This window comes from Tyto alba, unplaced genomic scaffold (genome assembly GCF_018691265.1).
Source record: "Tyto alba isolate M040663 unplaced genomic scaffold, T.alba_DEE_v4.0 Super-Scaffold_17, whole genome shotgun sequence".
In the NCBI taxonomy this organism is placed as follows: domain Eukaryota; kingdom Metazoa; phylum Chordata; class Aves; order Strigiformes; family Tytonidae; genus Tyto; species Tyto alba.
In genome coordinates, this window is record NW_024881279.1 from 17,523,868 (window position 1) to 17,544,661 (window position 20,794).

General features: G+C 39.2%; 1 protein-coding gene across 8 annotated transcripts in view; it reads left to right on the forward strand.

The window, feature by feature from the left end:
• The window catches only part of TENM2 (teneurin transmembrane protein 2), a 693,894-nt gene that overhangs the window by 304,378 nt on the left and 368,722 nt on the right, over window positions 1–20,794 (forward strand). Inside the window, exon 1 of one of the 8 annotated variants that reach the window (XM_042790518.1) lies at window positions 16,400–16,648. The exons of 6 other annotated variants lie outside the window; for them this stretch is intronic. In XM_042790518.1, coding sequence (XP_042646452.1) covers window positions 16,603–16,648 — 46 coding nt within the window. In that variant the 5' untranslated portion in view covers window positions 16,400–16,602. Of the gene's footprint in view, window positions 1–16,399; window positions 16,649–20,794 lie in introns of those variants that run through there. One more of the 8 variants, XM_042790519.1, reaches the window with a different exon arrangement.

Genomic DNA, 20,794 nt, shown 5'->3' on the forward strand with positions numbered 1-20,794 from the left:
AACCAATACAAATCTAGAATTAAGTTCTTTTGCAGAAATAGATATGGTGTATGACAATATACCCAACATACAAAAACTTTAATTTAAGAAATGTAAAGCAAAATTAAAAAAAAAAAAAAAATCCCAGGTCCATATTTGGCCATATGATAATTAGATTTGCAAGAATCTGTACGTGTTTTAGGAGACCATCTAATTTATTTCTCTCATGTAAATTAATGCTTTTAACATATAGTCTCAAATAAAGTTATTTTATTCCAGACCGTAATGTAAATGATAGTGTATCAGTTTTATTATCCCTGGATGTGTTTACTTCCTTGATCAGAAGTACAACCAGGTGGTACCATCTTCTCACAACAATTTTACTTCCCTTTGAATGAAAATGGCTCATTTGAAGTTTGTGAAAGGCATATCGTATGGAATTCATAGGATTTCATGTTGTGATACAGCAAGGAGACTTGCTAGCAATTGCCTGTTTCAGGCTGATGATGCAAAACTAGACATCTGTTAAATTAACATCTATCTAACATTTTTGCCTTTCAGTCAAATGCATTCAAAAAATTTAAATCTTTTTTAGCTGTCAAAACAATCTGTTACAAGATATTTATTTTTTTGTATAATGGGTTACTTAAGAAAAGCAGCATGTGGTTGAGTGAGCTGCACCTATGCTGCAGTCTTCCCAGATCTGTGCTACCTATGAACTACTGGAAAATGTACATAGTTAAATGATTACTTTTGAAAATTTAAATAAAGTAGAACTCTATACTTTTTAACCTATTGGATCCCTTTCTAATTTGTATTTCAAACAAAAACAAAACCCAAACTTCTAATGTTAATTTTGTTAAAAATCTTTGAGAATGTCAACCTGCCTTTTTGTCTTAAAACAGTCCATAGGTTGATAAATACTTCCCTGCGATAAATCACAGTGTGAACAAGCCTGCATTCACCTACAAGTTTGTCTCTTTGCTTCATTTAGGACATTCATTACTTCTCACATAGAGGAGGATATAATAACACACTATTATTTACAATTATGTATAATTTTAATAAAAACCTCTTATAATAGATCATAATAATGACCAAAGCAAAAAAGCCTTCAATGCAATATATAGCACTGCATTGTGCTGGATTCTCATTCTGTCAAAATATGGCTTGTGCATCTTGGTGACATACTCGGTACGCTTTTATGCACCCCTTTCAATCACGTAGCAGTCTGCCCTGCCCTATCCTGCAAGAATATTACTGTGATTTTTCCAGATTAAATTCATAGTGAAATCCTGGCCTCATTGAAGTCAATGGGCCTGCTGTCTCCAAGTCAGTGAAACCTAAATTGACTGCTTGCTTCACTGTATTTTCTAATAGATAGACCCACTAGAAGTCCAGTGTTAGAGCTGTTTAAATTATTTCTTTCAGATTAATTTATTTGTATATATTTTTTTTACTTTTAGGTTTTGATTTGTGTGTGCTTGAAAAATGGGGGTTTGTTTTGCTTTGCTTTTGTTAGTCCCATAGCACATAAAAAACATGTATGAATATGAGATCTTTTGCTCTGGGAATAGTCAGTAGCTTTGTAGACAGGTGAGATTGCAAATACTGAAGCTGTGACATACTTCACCTGTGGGGAGACAAGAAATGTGTCACCCACACCACTATGGCCTTTCAGGGAGCATCTTACATTGTTCATTCACGGTGTAGTTTTGGATTTAGTTTCAAAGCAGGAAAAGCATTGTATAAAAATATTGCGATAAGTCACTTTATTTCATCATTTATTAATAGAAAACTTTTAAGTGCCCCAGAAGGAATCTCTCTGGGATTCCATGCCAGTATATTTTCAGAGAGGTAGTGTTTGAACATTGAGAACACATCAGGACATAGACTGTGGAAATCATTCATTTAAATGTCACTTTTAGCTTAGATTTGTCATCTAATTTTAGTATGTTGAATGCCATTAATATGTTTAATTGTAGTTTGCTTTACAGTAAGTTTTATTTCTTACTACTGACTGCAGCCAAAATACATACATGTTAATTATGATGGTGTTTTTTAAAGCTAGTTATTTTATTTTTGCTTTGAGAAATATGCTATGTGTATAACAGGCTGCAGAAACTCTTTTAGGGTTTTGGGCAGAGTTTAGAAACAATTTTACACTAGTAAAGACTTAATTACAGTGAGACAAGTGGTGCTAGTATCAGCAAGAGAAAAATTAAAACTTCTAAGATCACATTGATAAACTAGTGTACGTTGCTAGAGCCCTACTGATGTCAGCGGAGTGTGTAGCATTTTAGGATTTGGGCACATAGGAATAAAAAACCCGCAAGGCCCAGCTGCGCACCGCCAGCCCTGCGGTGCCTGTGCCGCTGGCATTACCCTCCTTCCCGCTCCCACTTCTCACCCACCGCCCGCCAGCGGGGCGCGGGCTGTGGGCCGGGTCTGGCCGAGCAGGCCGTCCTTGGACTGTGGCAAAACCCCTTCTGTCAGCAGGGACAACAACTTTGGTACCTGTTCTGTGTTCACCTTATGGCTTTTGTGAGACTTTTAGGAATTTCAGAACTTTGAGGTTCACATAAATTTGTGTGTGCCTAGCTGACTAAATATTTCAAGGAAGGACTGGTGGAGAAGCAGATTTTCTGAGAGACAGGGTGAAACTGTACCAATGTTAATGTTTGATTTCTAAAGCCTTTGGTCTTCATCATAGAAACTAGAATTTCCTTTTTCCTTTTTATGATTGCTATTGTGTCTATTCTTTAAGAGCCCTAACATACTTCTAATGTATGATCATTTTAAAGCATTGATATTTTTAGGTGCAATGGACTGTGACAAGCTGAAGCATGAGCCCTGCTGTTTCTGGGCAGAGGTAGATTGGCTAGAGTCTTTACTAAAGGTGACAATCATCGTTACAGCCCCAGGGCTATACTGAAAGTCCACTAGAGAAGCAAGAAGTGTAGGTAGTAACAGTTTGGGGTTTTTTTCTACATTGCTTAATAAAATGAAACCTGTGTGTGCATTTGATATGCTAATAGCAGTCCCTTTTTGTTAGGGAAATCCTTATTATGCTGAAGCTTCATTCTGATACAGACACAGCTGTAAGCTAATCAATAGCAAGTTGATCCTAATATCCCATGATGCAAGCACTGCCAGTCAGTCCCCATAAGGGTGAACGGTCGAGCCATACAGGCTTCTACCCTGGGCTGCTGCTGTCATCCCGGCTTTCTCTTACCCTCCCCTCATAAGCCTTACTCCATAGCTTCCTCTTCACACTCCTCCCACCCCTGCAGAAGGGACTGCCGGCCAAAGGCAGATAGCTGGCTTTTCTGAAAACCCTGGGAAATGGATCGTGTGGAGTTTTTGCCCAAGTAGAAACTGAGAACATATCCTTCCTAACTGCAGCAGAACACTCGCTGTTACCTACAGCTGGAATTACATGTGTTCTGAGCAGCAAGCTGCACCTAAGAGGTATATATATTTTCACCGGTTGGCTGCCCATAAGCACCAGGACAGACCATATAGAATGTGTTGTCCTTTAGCCACTGGCAGGCCAATCAATGGAATTTTTTTTGCTGACTACAAAACTGTTCTGGCACTGTTGGGAAATGCTATTTCAGCTAGGGTGAAAACCATGCAAACAGTAAAGCCCAAGAACCTCCAGTGTTCTTGTAGGAGTGTGGGCAGTGTAACTCCAGGCACAGGTACAAAAAATCTGAAGAGTAAGAAAATTATTTTAAAGTGCTTTTTCCTTAAAATGGGTTCTTGGCTTTCCCTTTATCTATCTCTTTTTTTTTTTTTTTTTTTTTTTTTTTTCTTTCTTCTTCTTAAATGAATACTGTTCTGAAGAAGCAGAGTTTGGGAGCATTGTGCTGGGAACAAAAGGATTCTTTCAAAGACTTGTTGCTCAGTCTTGTTTACAGGATTTTTCTTTTCCCAGAGCCTTCTAAAGTCTTCTCAATTATTTCCTTCCCTAATGTATTCATATTTGCTGGAATAAAACCTTGCTCTATTTTGAAGGCCTGTACCAAGTGCAGCAGTGCCCAGTCTTTCCTGGATGAAACATTACCTGAGAAAATTAGCAATGACTTTTCTTTCCCCAGATCTCTCTCAGTGCCCTCCCATCCTCACCGGGACTCCTGTACTCCCTCACTTCTCCCTCTGTCTCGGGATCGCTGCAGCTGCAGCTGTGGTTGCTGGGGCTGCTTTGTCCTCGACCTCCCCAGCTCTGCTGCTGCCCAACAGCAGAGCTAGCAAGTCACAATGCTAAGTCAAAATGATTCAGGCTGTCTCTAAATGGGGTTTTTTAAGGCATTTCAGAACTGTGCTTACTAGCCTATTTTCCTTCCAGCATTTCCTTTTCTAGCCTAGTTTCCATGCAAGATGACTTTTAAGACACCATGCTGTGCCTTTCCTGTCAGGTACCCATAATGTCATACAAACATCATACATTGGCAGGTGAGGAACAATTGCACTTGTGCATGTGGAATTAATAATAATTATGATCATAATCATCTTCGGGAATACATTAATATTGTTTTCTTACATATGTATTAGCTTAACACTTAGCTAAATAATCATAATTAGCAACTTGAAAATTCTGTGTAGACATCAGTTATTAAACCCTTAAATGGGTCCTATGAGGTATCATTACCACCATTATATAAACAGAAAAAAATGACCACATCAAAGATAATTCTCTTTCCCAAGTTCCAGCAGTGAATCACAGACTGAGATGCGATTTGATCTCCAAAGCTCTATCTCAGTCATGGATTTTGCATGCTTTAACACACGGACTCCCACGAGTTCAATGTAACTTCTCTGAACAATAAAAATGTTATTGTTTACATTCTATTTTCTAGTCGTCACACAAGAAACAATTTGTCAATACTAGCCCTGTGGGTTTTTTAGGGGCCCTATTGCAAATATTGGGGGTTGGGGGTCGGGGTGTGTGTGTGTGTTGTATTTGCAATGGCTTCCATAACTGTATTAGTGGTTGTAACCTTAGGTGTTGTTTTCTACTTTGAAATAAAATTACTGAAGCAAGATATTACCTGAAAAATGAAAAGCTATGTCAGAATGTTGTTGAAAGTTAACCCAAATGGCACAGAAATGTCATACATAGTTGGTTATAATCATGCTTCTGTGTAGAATGTTATTTTTGTATATTGCTCTAGTCTGTTTATAACCATTAAGAAGGGAATTATGCACAGTAATGTGTCTAGATTCCAATGAAGTTATTTGGCCTGTACATTGTAATTTTTATTTGTTGTTTGGCTGCAGGACAGCATATGGAGTCATTATCCACTTAATAAACGAAATAGATGCAACCTCCCTTTCCGCCCGGTGAGTGTCAGGGCGGGAGCGGCAGCAGCTGTCACCTGTGCAGACAGCCTGAGAGGTGGGAGTGCAGCCGGGGCTCTGTGTCTGCCTTCTCCAAGAAGGGTGGTTCAGTTGTTTGGGGTTTTTTGTTTTATTTTACTACCTAGAATAACAATCCTTTCTGAGGAACCTGTAGGTGATGCAATGGCACTGTCCGTTTGCACTGGTAAAGAGAGCACACTCCTGTCCCTCATGGCCCATATAGGTGAGGCTCATCAGTGTACAATGGATGGCGTGTATGTAGCATGTTCAGAACGTGGGATACACATATGCAAAAGTATGAAAGATACAACTGGGGAAATACGTTCAGTGTACTTTGAAGCCATAAGGGAACTGGCTGAGGTGAGACTCCAAGTAAGCACTTCGCTTAAGGACTCATTTGAGTACTGAGTGAGGTCTTTGTAGCCAGAGCAAAAACATTTCCACGTTTGCATATTGTTCTTGGGAATATGTACTGATTCTGCGTGTCCCTGTCTCCCTCTGTTGTTCAATTTCCTGGTCTTTTTTGTGTGCTTTTAAATGTTTTTTTTTTTTTTTTGCTCTTGCTGAATTGTAATTGAGTGGCTAACAGGACAACTAAATTTTAATAAGGTTTTATTTTGCTATAACTTAATTTCAAGCTTTCAGTTCTGATTGGACTCATGTCAAAGTAATTTTTTTTTTTTTTCATTCAGCAGCGCTGTGGTTAAAAATTCACCGGCATCCTGTGTTTAAAATTGTTAATCCAAAGTGATACACCTTAACTGTTCACATTGCTAGCAGCTCTCAGTTGTGCTAATTTCGGTTTTCATGCACGAGCAAAGCCCACAGTCTATATACCTGGCTCTCTAAGAAAATGAACGATCTGTTTCTTCAGGCACCTGCAGCATCAGCCTTGTCACGCTGGTGGCTGTGGCGAGACACAGTTGCCATTAGCGTTGGCCCTTTGGCATCTCCCTTTGATCGGCGAGCCCTGCCGAGCTGCTCCGCTATTCCCGGCGCGCCCCGGCCGCGGCCGGCACCCAGCCCACCTGCCTGCTCCGGGCCCCCCCCCCGCGCCCGGACACCGCCAGCTCTGGTTTAGATCAAACGCTGCTCTCCTCCCCGCCGCCTGCACCCCCGGAGCCCCACGCAGCTCCGCGCGTCACGCCGCCGCCGGAGCCCAGACGGCCGCAGCGCCAGGCGGGGCTCCGCGGGGTTTTTTCGCGCCACCTTCTCGTGCCGTGTGTGTGTGTGTGTGTGTGTGTGTGTGTGTGTGTTCATTTTTTCTCCTGTTGCAAAGCGAGCCCCGGTGCGGTGCCGGCACCCCCGCTGCGGGTGGGTGATTCCACGCGGGGGGCACCGGGCGCCCCGTGACCGCCCCCACACACACACCCGCAGCGGGAATTGGGCTCGGGGAAGCCGCCGCCTCCCCGCGGCGCGCGCCCAACCGCCGCCCGCGCGCAGGTGTGTGGGGGGGGGGGGGGGGGGGAGGGAGGGGGAGGGTGTGGGGGGGGGGGGGGGGGGAGGGAGGGGGAGGGTGTGAGGGGGACGCCGCCCGCTGCCCAAAGGGCCGTTCCGCGGCCGCGGAGGACGGCGCCGGGGCCCCCGCGGAGCCGTGGGGCCGCCCCTCGGGAGGGTGAGTGCGGGAGGGGCCGGGGCGCTGGGGGGGGGGGGGGGGGGCGCGGGGTCCCTCAGGGGCTGGGCGGCTCGGTCTCCGAGTCTGAGGTAAGAAGATAAACCCCTCTCCCCTCGTGCCCCCAAATAAAAAACCAAACAAAAACCCCATCAAGCAACCGAAAAAAAAAAAAAAACACAACAAAATACCCAACCCCAAACACCATCACCCACCTGCAACTAAAGCAAAACTCAGGACTTACTTATTTTTATCCTTCCTATTCTCCCTGTTTAAAGAGAATCCAGGCAGTGCTGAAGCGCGCAGGGCCGGGAGGGGAGGCGGGCAGCGGCCGGTCGGGGTGTGGGGGGGGGGTCAGGGTTTTGTTTCTTTTGGCCCGCGCGCTTTAAGGGGGGGAGCCCGGCTCCGCGCAGCTGGGGCGCTCCGCGTGCACTGCGCGGCAGGTGAGGGTGCTCCGCGCGGAGCCCCCAGCCCCGCCGTAGCTCCCACCTGTAGGGCGGCGGTAAATCCCGCTGCAGTGGCTTTAGGGGAGGGGGCCAAGCGCGGAGTTTGCAGCTGAATACCCCGAGCACTGGCACACTCCGCGCCTGCTGCTTCGGTGACTACCGCGCGCGGGAGCGGAGCGGAGCGGGCGCTGCGCGGCCCGGCGGGGTGAGCCGCCCCGCGCGGCCGAACGCGGGTGGGCCCGGCCGTGGCACCCAGCGCCAGCCGTGGGGAGGGTTCCGCTCCGCGGGCGCGGTGCTCGGGGTTGGCCTTGCGCGGGCGTTATTTCAATAGAGAGCGCAAGAGAAACGCGTGTGTCTCTTTAGTGTCAGGTGGCTGATGCTGGACTTACATTTTCTTCCTGCTACCTTTATGATAAACATTTATTTTGTCTTGTGAGCGTTAAACATCAGCAGGGGTTGAAAGTATTTCAATAACACCCTTTCATTGCTCTTAAAGGACTTCTTGACAAGCTAAAGAAATGTTTCCATTCTGGTGAATACCAGAAAATGGGTTGGAACTACTTAGGCCCTGAATCAGACATTACCTATGATAGGGTAATGGGTCTGGCTAATTCTTATCAAACTGAGAAGCATTTTAAAAATGAAATTCACAGTACTATATGTTTCTTCACACTTTTTTTTTTTTTTTTTTTTCTCATGAACATGTATAGGTTGATGTCAATGTTCTGTGAATTTGGTTAACAGAAAATGTGTTGGTGTTGAGACAAAAATTAGGTGACACAAAAGCAGGGCATCAGAATGTTTAAAACATCCTTTGTGACTTATGCATTGCATGACTGCAGTCATGTCCTTTACACTAAAAAAAAGTCACAACCGCATAGTATTGCTTTACATTATTATAGTTACTTTGAAAGCTTAATCAGCAGAAAATCTGTCATGAATAAGGAGTAAGGTTATATAAAATTCCATCAGGGATCCAAACATTCTCCTCACTGAGGTCAATAAACACAGATTTAATGGAGAAAAAATGGAGTATTGGGGGAAAAAATAATAATAATAAAAAAAAATATGGGGTACTGAGTCACAGAGAGAGGAAGTGTATTTTTAAAAGCCCTAAAAAAAGAAACCAGGAGGTTCAGAAAGAGGTAATGAAGGTTATTGAACAATTTGAGCATTTATAAGATAGAGACTCTGCTTTTTTTCCAAGATTGGACCCCTTAAATGTCATGCTTTTGGTATTGTGTGTTACAAGGAGGACTTTCCAGGAAATGTGTGTGGTGACTCCATCATATTGTACAGTGTAGTTCATATTTATTCCTGGCGGCTTCCAGAGCTTTTTAGGTATTCAGCATCTGAAATTGTACCATTTTATTCTAGATTTCATAAGTAAGAATCAGATTATTGTAAAAGAGAGTTGTCTGATACGTAAAGTTTTGAATTGCTTCTGTGATTGTCACAAGAGAGAGAATGTAAAAAAATTACAATGGCTGTAATAAACTAGTTGGCTGAAAAAATATTAAAAGTAAAAATAGTTAACACTTCTTCTTTTTGTTGACTACTTCTTTCACTTTGCCAGAAACGGTTTACTGGAAAGCTTTTGGTCTAGTGTCTCTGACTTCATAAAGTTGAAGAACATTTCAAATAATAGCCAGATAGTTCACCAGTGCTTTTAGTCAGTTGAGTGGAAGAAATTACACAGTCTCAATTGAGTTTCCATGGAATCAAAATCTGTATGTTTTAAAGAAAAAAAGATGCAGGGGAAGAAATATTAATGTTATTATTAAATTTTATTTATTTTCAAATGCAAGAAGTTGCTTATGGATATTTTAAAGAGAATTAGCATACCTGAAAAGCCACATCTTGCTATTTATGTGTGGTTTGGTTGCGTTTGAGAACTGTGAAACAGTTGTCTTAAAACCAAAACTAAAATGTGCATTTAAAAATTTTAAGTTTTAATCATTTCTAATGTAATGTCATCTTTGCTTTTTATAGAACTTTTAATATACATATGCTTTTTTGAACATTTCTGTTGCTTTTTCACAATTTACTTCAAATACTACGTCTTAAAGTTCTCATGAGTCAATCATGTCAAGTTCTTGCTGTTCTCAACATTCTAATCAGTACTTTACATTTACCATTTTTTTTTAGTCTTTTGCTTCAGTATGCATTCTCTGTTAGTGGTGTGACAGGGATTAAGACAGGAGCAGCTGTTGTGGTTCATACCAAAGGTTCATCAAAACCAGTATCCTATGTCTGATGAGCTCTGATGGAATGCCAAGAAAAGTGTTTTAAGGGTGCTTTTATATGCCATGTCAAGATTTCTTGGTAGAATTTTACTCTGTATTCTGAACCACAACAGACGAATAGTAAACCAGGCTTTCTTGAAATTACCCACTCTTTTTCTTATCTACTAATTTGCTTGAGTCATAGTGTAGATACAGTATGAAGCTGTTTAATAAAAAGCCCTCTTGACTCGTGTTATAAGCAGGACTCCGCACATATGCAGGCAGCAAGTAGGGATTGTGCAGTTGTTTTTATATTCTGTTGTTATGGCATTGCTTGTATAGCAGTCTCTCCAATGTTCCTTACATCATCACTACTGTGGTAACTGTTGGTATAAAGTTGACTGTTCATCATGAGTCTGTTATAAATGTGTGGAAATGGAAGAATCTGGAATTCTCTAGGGGCCTTTCAGGTGATCTAGTAGACTTAGCGGGCTTTACAAACTTGTTTCATGAGATAAGGGGAATTTTAGGTGTTCTATTGTAGTATATGACTACTCCATTGATCATTACATATGAAACAGTTTGAAGCGTTTAATGAATTGTCGGGTGTTACTAGTAGGGTAAGACCTAATCCTGTAAGACCCTTGCACTATAAATGTGAAAAATTGTGTTTTGGTGCAAAAATTATGAATGGGGACATGACTAAACAGGAGCAAGTGTTAAAAAGTAAGACCTTTGTCCCTGTTTTCCATTTCCCCTAGTGTGCCCTGTATTTGAGATGGAGAGCCATTTTTCTGTTTTCATCTTGGAATTTTGTTCTTTAGTAACTTTTTCCTTTTCCCTTCATTTTTTGGTCATCTCCTGCAGGCTTATTTTCCCTTGTTAGGGAAGCCTTCCCCATTTGAAAGCATTTTAAGCATCCTTGGCACATGGCACAGATCAAGCTCAGCTCCAGACAAGTTGGTGTGTCTTTGGACCCTGGCATATCAACAGATAATTTAAGGAGGTTTCTAGATTTTGTTCTGTGCTTCCACGTTATCAAGGAAATACACTTGTGCTAAGATCAGCTCACAAAAAAAAGCATGTTTTTTGATGAGCTCCTGTTATTAGGGAATGACAGCAGTGGCCTTTTAATCTGTTGACAACCTTCTGCTTTTTGGCATCTGTATCACAGGTGTAGCAAAGCAATGTATGTAGCATCTGGAATTGAATTCACAGCAGAAATAATCTCAGAATACAAGTCAGCCTGAATATAGGTCAAGTTAGTGCATAGGAAACCAACACATCTTCAAAGCTGTGGCTCAGAGAAGTACTGAATACTCAAGGGTATACTTAAGGCATGAATGTTGCATATTAATTCAGAGGACTGGGCAGTAAAACTAGTCTTTGTTTAGTTTTTAAGTGTTGACCAGTACTCTAAAATAAATCATGCACTCTGTGACGCTATGTACTTCGTTGACTCAGTGTAGATTTGTACTTCATGTAGAGAACTTAAATTATCTAGTAGCGAAGAAAATCCGTTATGAACTGTACAGCTCTCCCCTGCAAGCTGGCCTTTGTCTTTGCAAGCAGAACATATCTATACAGTGAGCTTTCAGCCTGTGTTACAGGAAGAAATCATGGCAGGCAAACCTGTACCTTGTAGGTAAGTTATTCTTTCCCTCCCTAATGTTAACTGAGGCACAGCAGGTTCACGTGAACTGGATGCCATTTAGGCACAGATTAAGGTAATCAGTTTACTGCTTCTTTAAAAAATCATAACTCTTCTGTGGGAGATACTTCAGGAATTATTTGATGTGCTGATGACAGTCTTGAAAGGTCTTAGCTTGTTTGACTATATTCAGAGTTATAGTTGGAGCAAAAATTCTAAACAACAAAGTAGCAAACAGACAGAAGTACAAGTTGGGGCCACAGAAGTCTGAATTTTGAATTGTCATTTTAATGCATAGTCCTCTATGCTTTTGCAAGTAAATACAGTGGGGGGGATGGGGTGGAATTGCATGTCCTTCGAAATTAGCATTCCCAAATAACCAGGAACATACTGATTATCTCCTGTTTTAGTTTTTCTGTCACGCAGAATTTACAAAAGTACTGATTTCCATTCATTCATGAAATGACTGTTTTCCTAATATATTAACACTTATTTTATGAAATAGAGAAAACTAAAAATTAACTATATAAACAAGTAACAACTTAGGTATTAGTTATCACTTACTGAGTTGACAGTGATAAGAATCAAAGATTATTTTCAGTAGCCATTAAGTAATCTGTGTGATTCAGAGCCAAATTACAAGATGCTTCGACTGAAGAAGCTTCTGCTGGTATTTTCTCTTTGTTTCCTTTGCATTACACTTGGCTTCTTCTTCTATCATCTAACACCAGCAGTCATAGATAGATTTGTTCAACCATGCATATAGTGAGTAAAGTTGTAGTGTTTGGACCAAATGGAGGTCATAAGCAATTTTAATTTATAATGATGTTACCACATGTATTCAGTTATGCTCAAAAAGCAGTATTTAGGTGGTTTTATACTTCATACCAGCAACAGCATTGTATGTTTTCCTTCACCCTGCCAGATGTTGCGTGCAGCTTATGCTTGTGCAAGGTCTTTAACTTGTGCCTCTCACCAGTACAGTTATGTCTGAGTGTAACACTTCTACCACACCAGTTTAATTTCTTGGCACAAATTGAGCACTGAGAAGCTAAGTACAGACAATATAAGACGCAAGGGATTTTCTTATATGTTCTGTCTCTGTTCTTTCCCTTGTGCTACTCTTGTATTTCCTCTGAGCAGTGAACAGATCGCAGTCTAGGGAATGGTGGCTGCGGAGGGATGATGGGCCTCACAGTGACATTCTACTTTTATAGTGGTTGTGGTGTAAGGGAAAGTTCCAAAGGTATTGAAAAAAGGTTTGTGGGGAAAAAGGTGGTATGTTTTATTAAACCAACCGATATAACAAAAAATAAAAAAAAAGATGCTTTCAGACACAGTCTTCAAGTCTGAAACAGAAGAAACAAAACCAAAAGATTGGAAAAATTAGTTCTGTGTTTGTGCCATCCAACTAGATAATTAGCAAAGAAAAGGTCTTTGATAGATGTACAGTACAGAAGGATATTGATAAGAGAAAGTGGTCATTAGCTCTTTTGCATAGCCAGAGGCATTCATTTAGTTCCCAAGGATATGTAATCAATTAGTATTTCTGGCCAGTAGTCCCTTTAATAGGTATGAGTACTTTTATAGTCTTTTGCCACTTTATTTCTCCATAATTTGCTGTCATGATGCTCAATGTTCTAGATAACACTGTCGATGTGTTTTCTTGGCAGAGGATTGTGGGGAGTGGGATTCAGCATTGTTGAAACAATGCAATGTGTTAAATGTTCTTCACTGTTCTATTACTGTGCAAGTTTTAAGTCAGAGTATGCATTTGCATGCAGGCTAATGAAATCCTAGACCTAAAACAAACAGAAGAATGATCCAGGTTTCTAATAGAGTCGAAAAGTAAGAGATCAAGAGGTTTTCTGTGATTGAACTTGACTTGGCTTCCTCAGGTAAGCTTGAGGGAAAGCTCTGATTAGTTGTTTTCTCTGTAATGGTGAAAGTATAAAAAATGGGCTGGAAATTGGTTATTTCAATCTCTGCATAAAATGACATTACTGGTACATTTCATTGTGTAGTTATTTTGTAATGTTCTGTGGTGTGGTTCCTGTGTGCTACTGGAGTACTGCTGGAGGAAGCTTAAGTGGAAGCACATTTAACAGCAGTAAAATACAGTTTTTGCATTAGTCAAAGACCTAGCCTGTTTTATGGAAATGTGGCCGATTTATAGAATAACTTACTTTCAGAGGAGAATAACTTGCTTTGCTCACTGGAGCTGTCAGGACTCAAGCAGTTCAGTGTCCAAACATTTTTAGTTCCAACAAAAGGTCAGTTCTTGTAGAAGAGAATTTATTTAGTACAGTATGTAAGCTTGTGCTTTGTTTTAGCCACACAATCTTGTATCTTTCATGAAAACAAACAAACTGCATGCATGTTTTCCAGTATTTTGTTGACCTTGGATGTAAATATAGGGGTTTGACTGCATTGTGAATTTGCAGATAATCCTGTGAGAATGAATAAATACTTCCAGAAGTGTGTATATATGTTTGTGTTCTTTGGAAATTGTTGTCATCAATATAATCCAGCACATTGTAAGATATGTGGAAACTGCTTAACAAGACTTCCATGAGGAAAGCAATTTACCAATATGGGTGAGAAAATACAAAATGATATGGGAAATAGTCAGTAAAAACCTCTTCCCTAATTGTTACAGTTACTCAAGTTAAGTGTGCACAAGCATGTACCTATGCACACACTGCACAGGCAGAGTGAGCCTCTTATAGGAACTTGGGGCTTCAGGTTGTTTTGTTGTTGTTGTGTTCTTTGGTTTTGTTTTGTTTGGTTTTGTTTTTCATTTGTTTGGTTTGTTTTTTTTTTCCTTTTTAAAAGGCAGCTAGACTCTTCCATTAGCATCTTTACTGATACTACATATTTTTCCAGAGTATTATCTGAACACATGGTTCCCTATTTCTCCTTCCTCCTCCAGTCCCCCCAAATATTCAGGTGGTGTTTAGTTCCTTAATTTCTGGAAGAGAAAACAGGAGGCCTTTAAAGTGGCTACACTGCTTCAATTAGATTCCTTATACCAACAGCGCAAGGAGAAACCATCGCACAAAATACTCTTTTGCTATGCCAGGCTGATGCTGTGTTGATACACATGTGGAGAGAGGTTTAAAAGCCCGGTGTTCCTATGAATATTTTTCTCCTCATGGAAAATTTTACTCTAAGATCATGTGATGAAGGTTGCTCAAGAAGATTAGTGAGAATCTGGCTTTAATGGATCTATATTTATGTAAATGCATTGCCAATTCCCAGGGGATAAAAAAAAAAAAAGAGGTAAAACACTGAAGCAATCACAAATTTAGCAGTAAGTGTAGGGTTTGGGACAGTTTACAAGCTTAAAAAGTTATTTTTCAAGTTTTGCTTCACAAATATGAAAACTGGATTCCACCTCTCAAGAGCTTAATGTGATGGTTTGCAGTGAGATTCTGGAGGTTAACATTTGTAGAAAAATATCAATTCTTGTAAAATTTGTGGTACAATAATTATACATAAGTACTCAGTGTTGAAATTGGCCACTGATTCCCTGAGAATCATTTGTGAACTCATCTTCATAACCTCCTCTCTGGAATTGGGAAATCCTTACAAAAGAGGATATGGAATTGTGCAGAGCTGTTAAAATATTTTTTTTAAAACTAGCTAGGTACCTTAAGACACAGATGCATGAGCATAGCGCTATGTGGCTTGCATAAGCTAACACAGAAGTATGCTATACAGTTGAGATCTAGATCCAGGTTTCCAGAATGTTATTTTGCTGACATAGTTCTTCCTAATAGAGCTGAAAAGCTAGGATCCAAGGGGTCACCCACATAGGATCTTGCAGCAGAGAGAAAATACAGGTTCTTTTCCAAGTTTGTTTACATTTCTGCTGCCCTCTTACCAACCTTACATCTTCATGTAATAGCCAAGTGGGATTGTGGACTTGTGTTGGTCCTGCAGATAAGTTTTATGCCTTTTGGCCAGCTGACTAATTCCCAGTTGGCTAAAAACTGATTTGCCTTTCCCTTAAAAAGGAAAAAGGTATAAACGTAGCAAATTATAGAAGCTGTCCTAATGTTACAAATGGTATATATAGGTGGAAAAAAACACCAACCAAACAAAAAAAACAGACAACCCACACACATGCAGCACCCCCATTTTGCATAAAGATGAACACTATTCATACGAGGACTTAGTGTGTGGACCTTTTCTAAATGAGTAGGAATTTGTAATTGATTTTGAAATTTTAAATGTAGTTTTTAGCTTGTAATCACTTTTTAAAAAATTTGAAATCTGATCATATCTCTGATGGATTCCTTTAAAAATGTTAGTTCTGACTCATGTTTTTTCTTCTACTACTTAGTGCAACTTCATATAGAAATAACAAAGAGAAGAAAGTGTCTGTAATACCTCTTTTTTTTTTAAAAAAAAAAAAAACAAAAAAAAACAAAAACCCACAGATTTATCAATGCTAATATGTTTTGTTGCTATGAAAACTCAGTTATCAACATTAAACATTTGTTCAGACATTTGTTTATCAGTGGCAGTTTGTTAGTAGTTATAACTAGAATTCCATCTGCCAGTTAAACTATATTGTAAATTGATGTAGAAATTAGCAGCTCCTGATTTTTGGGTGTGGGGGAGGTGTCTTTCCTAATGAATATATGAACTTAATTGCACATAAATGTACCTCTAGAAGATGGTTGAGGGGAATCTCAGGTATACTGCACACAAGTATGCCAATCAGGCGAAAACAGGCACACATTGTGATTATCTCAGTTTTCAAACCTGGAAGAGACAAGAATGTGTTGCTAAATGAGAGAGGCAGTATGTCATGCTCACTGAGATAAAAACAGAAGCTGCCAGACACTTTGGCTTTATTCTGCGAATTCTTTGCTTCAGAACTCTCCTATCTTTTCTTCATGCTTATTCTCCCTCACATTCTCATTCTTTCTCTTTCTCTCATTGCTGTCTCGATCTCTCTCTTATTGTTCTCTCCCTCTTTTCCTGTCTTTGATGCACATACGTTGTCACATTTCATTGACTCTCCCCTCTTCTATGTTCTTACACTTACGCCTAGTGGTGCTTTAGCCAGAGCTTGCAGCCTCTCAGGCGAGTTTTAGTCATGTGTGAAGCTCAGTTTGATCGAGCGCTCCTTTTCTGCCTTTTCACTCTTGCAAAAGATTAAAAGGTGGCGTCACATCGCTCCCCTGCTCTTTCCCGCAGGAGGGACTTAAAAGGGACAACAAAAACTAATCACTTTCAATAAGCGTTTTCTTGCAAAAAAGGGACTTAGCTGTGCAATTTGAGGCTGGTGGTGAGGATTGGGAAGGCTAGAGGATGCTTCATACTGCTAACAAGGGAAGGAAGCCGTCAACTGAGGCAGGTAAGAAGTGCCTGAATCCGAATGGTTTATGGAGTGGCTTGGTCAGAGCGGTAGATTTTCAGCGTTTTGTAACTGAGGCAAGCAACTGCAGCAAGAGGCAGCATCGGTGTTGTATCAGATTCCTTTTGTTTAAGATGTAAAGTATGTGCTATAAATTGAATTAGAAATGGGTTTGTGAAGATGGTGTATTCTCACCAAATGACTGTTTTTCCCCCTTTTCTATGTGTATCAAAATAAATCAGAGAACCAGCTTTTGTGAAAGCTGGACTTTGCTTAAGGTTAAATTCAGTGATAAATCTTGGCATAAGAAAAGCTTTTGAGTCTTATAACCCTCGAGGAGCTTGGCATTCTGCAATTTGGTTGCAACAGCTGAGCTGAAAATTAATTGCACTTATTTACTATTTATTTAGTATGGTAAAATCTAGCATTGAGTTGAGGTCTAGATGAATATGGTTTGTTTGCCTGGCATTTCATCGGATGAATAGCTATACCCTTTTAGATATACTGTAAAACCTATTTCGTGTTTATGTTTTGTAAATTGAGATTAAGTAGCATCCTGAATGAAATACGTGACTAAAACTCATAAACTGCATCTGCGTTTAGTAAAGCAATCACCAAATTAGAATAATGGATTTATGTCAGTTGTCAAATGGAGTTAACTCTGAAAGTGCTGTCCACAAGTGCACTCGGATTAAAATAAAGGGCTTTCTGTTTAACAGTTATTGAAAGGAGCTAATTTATTAGGCAAAGCCTATGAACTTTAGTCTTGTGACAATATAAAATTATATAGCTTAAAGTGTTTGTGGTTTTGGGAAACATGCCCTTTTATTTCCTATAAAAATGCATTGAGGCTCTATAGGTATTCCAAAGGCAAAAATAATTTTAATGACTTTTAAAATGTTACATGCCAATAAGTGCTTTTTATTCACAACTGGAATATTTAGCTATTCAGACTTCTGTTTCTGGTCTTTGCTGGCTTTGGTACCTTTTTTTCTCTCCCTACATTTCTGTGCTTATATTTTACAGTTGCTCTCCGTATGAACAAACTAAGACTCTAAACAGAAGGAAGGGATTCTGAGCAGCAGTGATGCTCTGAATTTCATTGTCATACTGAGAAGTGAACAAGCAGTCAAGGATATTTAGACCATTATTAAGGATTTAAAGGAAATCAAATAATATTGCAGTGATCAGAGTTATTTGTAAAAGTAGAGTACTACTTAACTGGCTCTGAAAGCAGAGCTATGAAAAGCTAACTTTATAAGCTATCATTGAGTAAACGTTGCTTGATAGGTAGATTTTAGTGCAGCAGACCTACAAGTGAGCATACTGCAGATAGAAGATAATATGTTTACTTGAGAACTTTTGTCTTTATGCAAGTTTACCCTAATGACTCAATCCTGCTTGCAGGCATTATGAATGCGCAGTGCTATGTACCTTGCAGAATTCAGTGGCAGTGCTTTCTGTGTACATTTGCAGTAGCTGATTTTACAAGATAGGCAGTGACAAGCCACCACACAGCTGAATGGGATCAAGCCCCCAGGGAAGCCTCGTCTCCCATCAGTATAGAGGGACTTTAGGTGTTACTACTTTATCTTTAGTGGTAGTTAATCATACATATTCATCATATAAAGGGACAGATTTTTTTTCTGAGGACTTAAAATCAGACAAAAGAATTTGTAAGTGTTTCACTGATTTGTAGTGGACATTTTTACTTTTTACCTATAGTTTTGCTGAACTTGTTGTTGTTTATTATTTGGTATTGGAATTGCCATTATACCTCTCTTTCACCTTTCAGAATGTTTCTGTACATTCTTCAGAGCTCTTTTTATGCTTTAAATCTGTTTAAGCACATGTTGGATCAAACTGAAATTAAGAGTAACTTGTCTGACAAAAATGGAAGTCCCAGACGTAATGTGGTATTTTAAATGATATTTCAAAAATTAAAGAAAGTGTGTCTAAGTGTAAATGGTAGATGAGTTTTGATATGAATTAGTCATAAAGAATTTCTTCCTTATGAAATGGCAGAAAACTAGAAGGTTGAAGACGAGCTAACTTGATCTATTTGAGCCCAGAATGCAGGATCTGAATTGCAGATCATTTGTCTCTCCTTCTGGCATTTGCTAACTCTGCCCTACTAGATGTTAAATGAGTGATTAATAGAAATAGCAGCATTTTACTGATGTTCCAGTAGATGTTGCTGGAGAGCAAAGTAAAGATTACTTCATAGAGGAAAAGAAATGCAGTGAGATTACAAAAGCCAAAGAAAAATCTCAAGGCAAATGATTATACAGGATGTTGGTAGTTTAATAATATGAGATCAGTGGTTTTTTTACATTATCATCCTACGTTCTATTCAGTCTGAAAATCTGAAGAGGTCCATGGGCAGTAGTGAGGCACATGTGGAGACAACTGTCTGTCTTTTTTAAAGGTTTCTAGTTTGTACTTGCCACCACTTTAAACATCGTATCACTATTATTAACGTTGTTTCACACACATGTTTTCTCAGGAGGACTGAAAGAGTATCCCTAAACATTTGTTTTGGTTTGGTTTAAGATACATTGACAAAACACAGATGTTTAATTATAAATTAAGAAAGTAAATGCGTGTGACCTCAAAATTAGAATTCCAATGCAGTGAAGTTGCTTTCCTTTGAGAACGGTAAGAGCTTACCAGATCGACACACAAGTTAGTGGAAAGCAAAATAAAACTTTCCTCCTTAGTTTGTTATTTGTTATTTTTTATTTATTTATTTGTACATTTATTTGTGGGTTGGGTTTGGGTTTTTTGTGTTTGTTTGTTTGTTTCTTTCTTTGTTTCTTTGTTTTTTAGCTATTAATAATTGTGAATTACCATTTCTTATGTGCTTAAATTCTGAGAGAAATCCGATGATGAGTCTCAGATCAATAAATTGTAGAGTAACTAATGGCAAATGCATGGATGGAAAATTGTGATGTCCTATGCTAAAACTACTGTTTTATTAATTAATCTGATAAAATGATAAAGCAGTCCCAAAGGAGTGGAGGATTCTAGTATACAAGCATTAACTGGTGCAATTTCAGGCAACCACTGACCTCTATCTGTGGGAATATTTATTTTTGGAGATGATCATCAACCGCAACTGATTTAAAATTCAAAACAGTAATGTGTGTTATTTTTTTCATCATAGCTTTTCATGTAAAGTAGGATAAACATGCAAAACTTAATCTAGTCATAATAAAAATGTGTCTTCTGTGCATTCAGGTGGTTTGCACCTATTTGTACCTTAAATAAAAAAGGAAAAACAGGAATGAGTTGAAGACCTTTTAGAGAAGAGATTTCGGGTTTAGAGTTAAAATTACTATGTTTCACTGAATTTTGTAATACATAGCAGCATGTCTTTATTTAGTTTGCTACTTACCATGTAAGAAAATTCCAGTTTCTGCTTATAATTGGAAAAAAATGCAGATAGAAAAATGTGTGGCAGATCTCTACAGTCATCTCCCATGTCATTTGCATTGTAGATTATTTATTGTAGTTTGGGTTTAGTATTTTTTATGTGGTTTTGCAGATGTGTGTTCCAAAATTTCTTTAATCTGACAAGCTTTAGGTTCATGGGTTTTTTTCCCATACAGATTTGCTATTGCCAGTAGGGGTTTTCCTTACTGTTCTGCTTTTTTAATTTATTGTTGAATTTGTGCATGCATACATCTGTGTCCATGCTAAGATAATTCCTTAACCTTCAGAAAACTGCATACTTTATATGCAGAAGAAGTGAAATCTTCCTGTGTTTCATGAGTATGGTTTAGAAGCTTCAATGCTATACATATTTATTGAACAGACGTGTAGCATTTTTGCAGTTTTTGTTTCCTCAAACTTTGAAGTTTCTAGGGCTTTAGACATAATTAGCGATTGATATTGAACATTGTGCATCTCAGCTAGGCATGGCCAGACGTTCATGAGTACCTTTACATTTTTACAGTTCTGTGTCATTCAGAAACATTAAGCCTGACTAACCAATGAGAGAATATTACCAGAACTATTTTCTTGTACCTTCCCTACTTAGGCTTACTTTCAGACTTGTCAGTTCATTGAAATGGTACATAATTTAGTTTAACGATCGTAATATGTCATCAGTTTCTAAAGAGAATTCCCTGTTGAAGACATAGG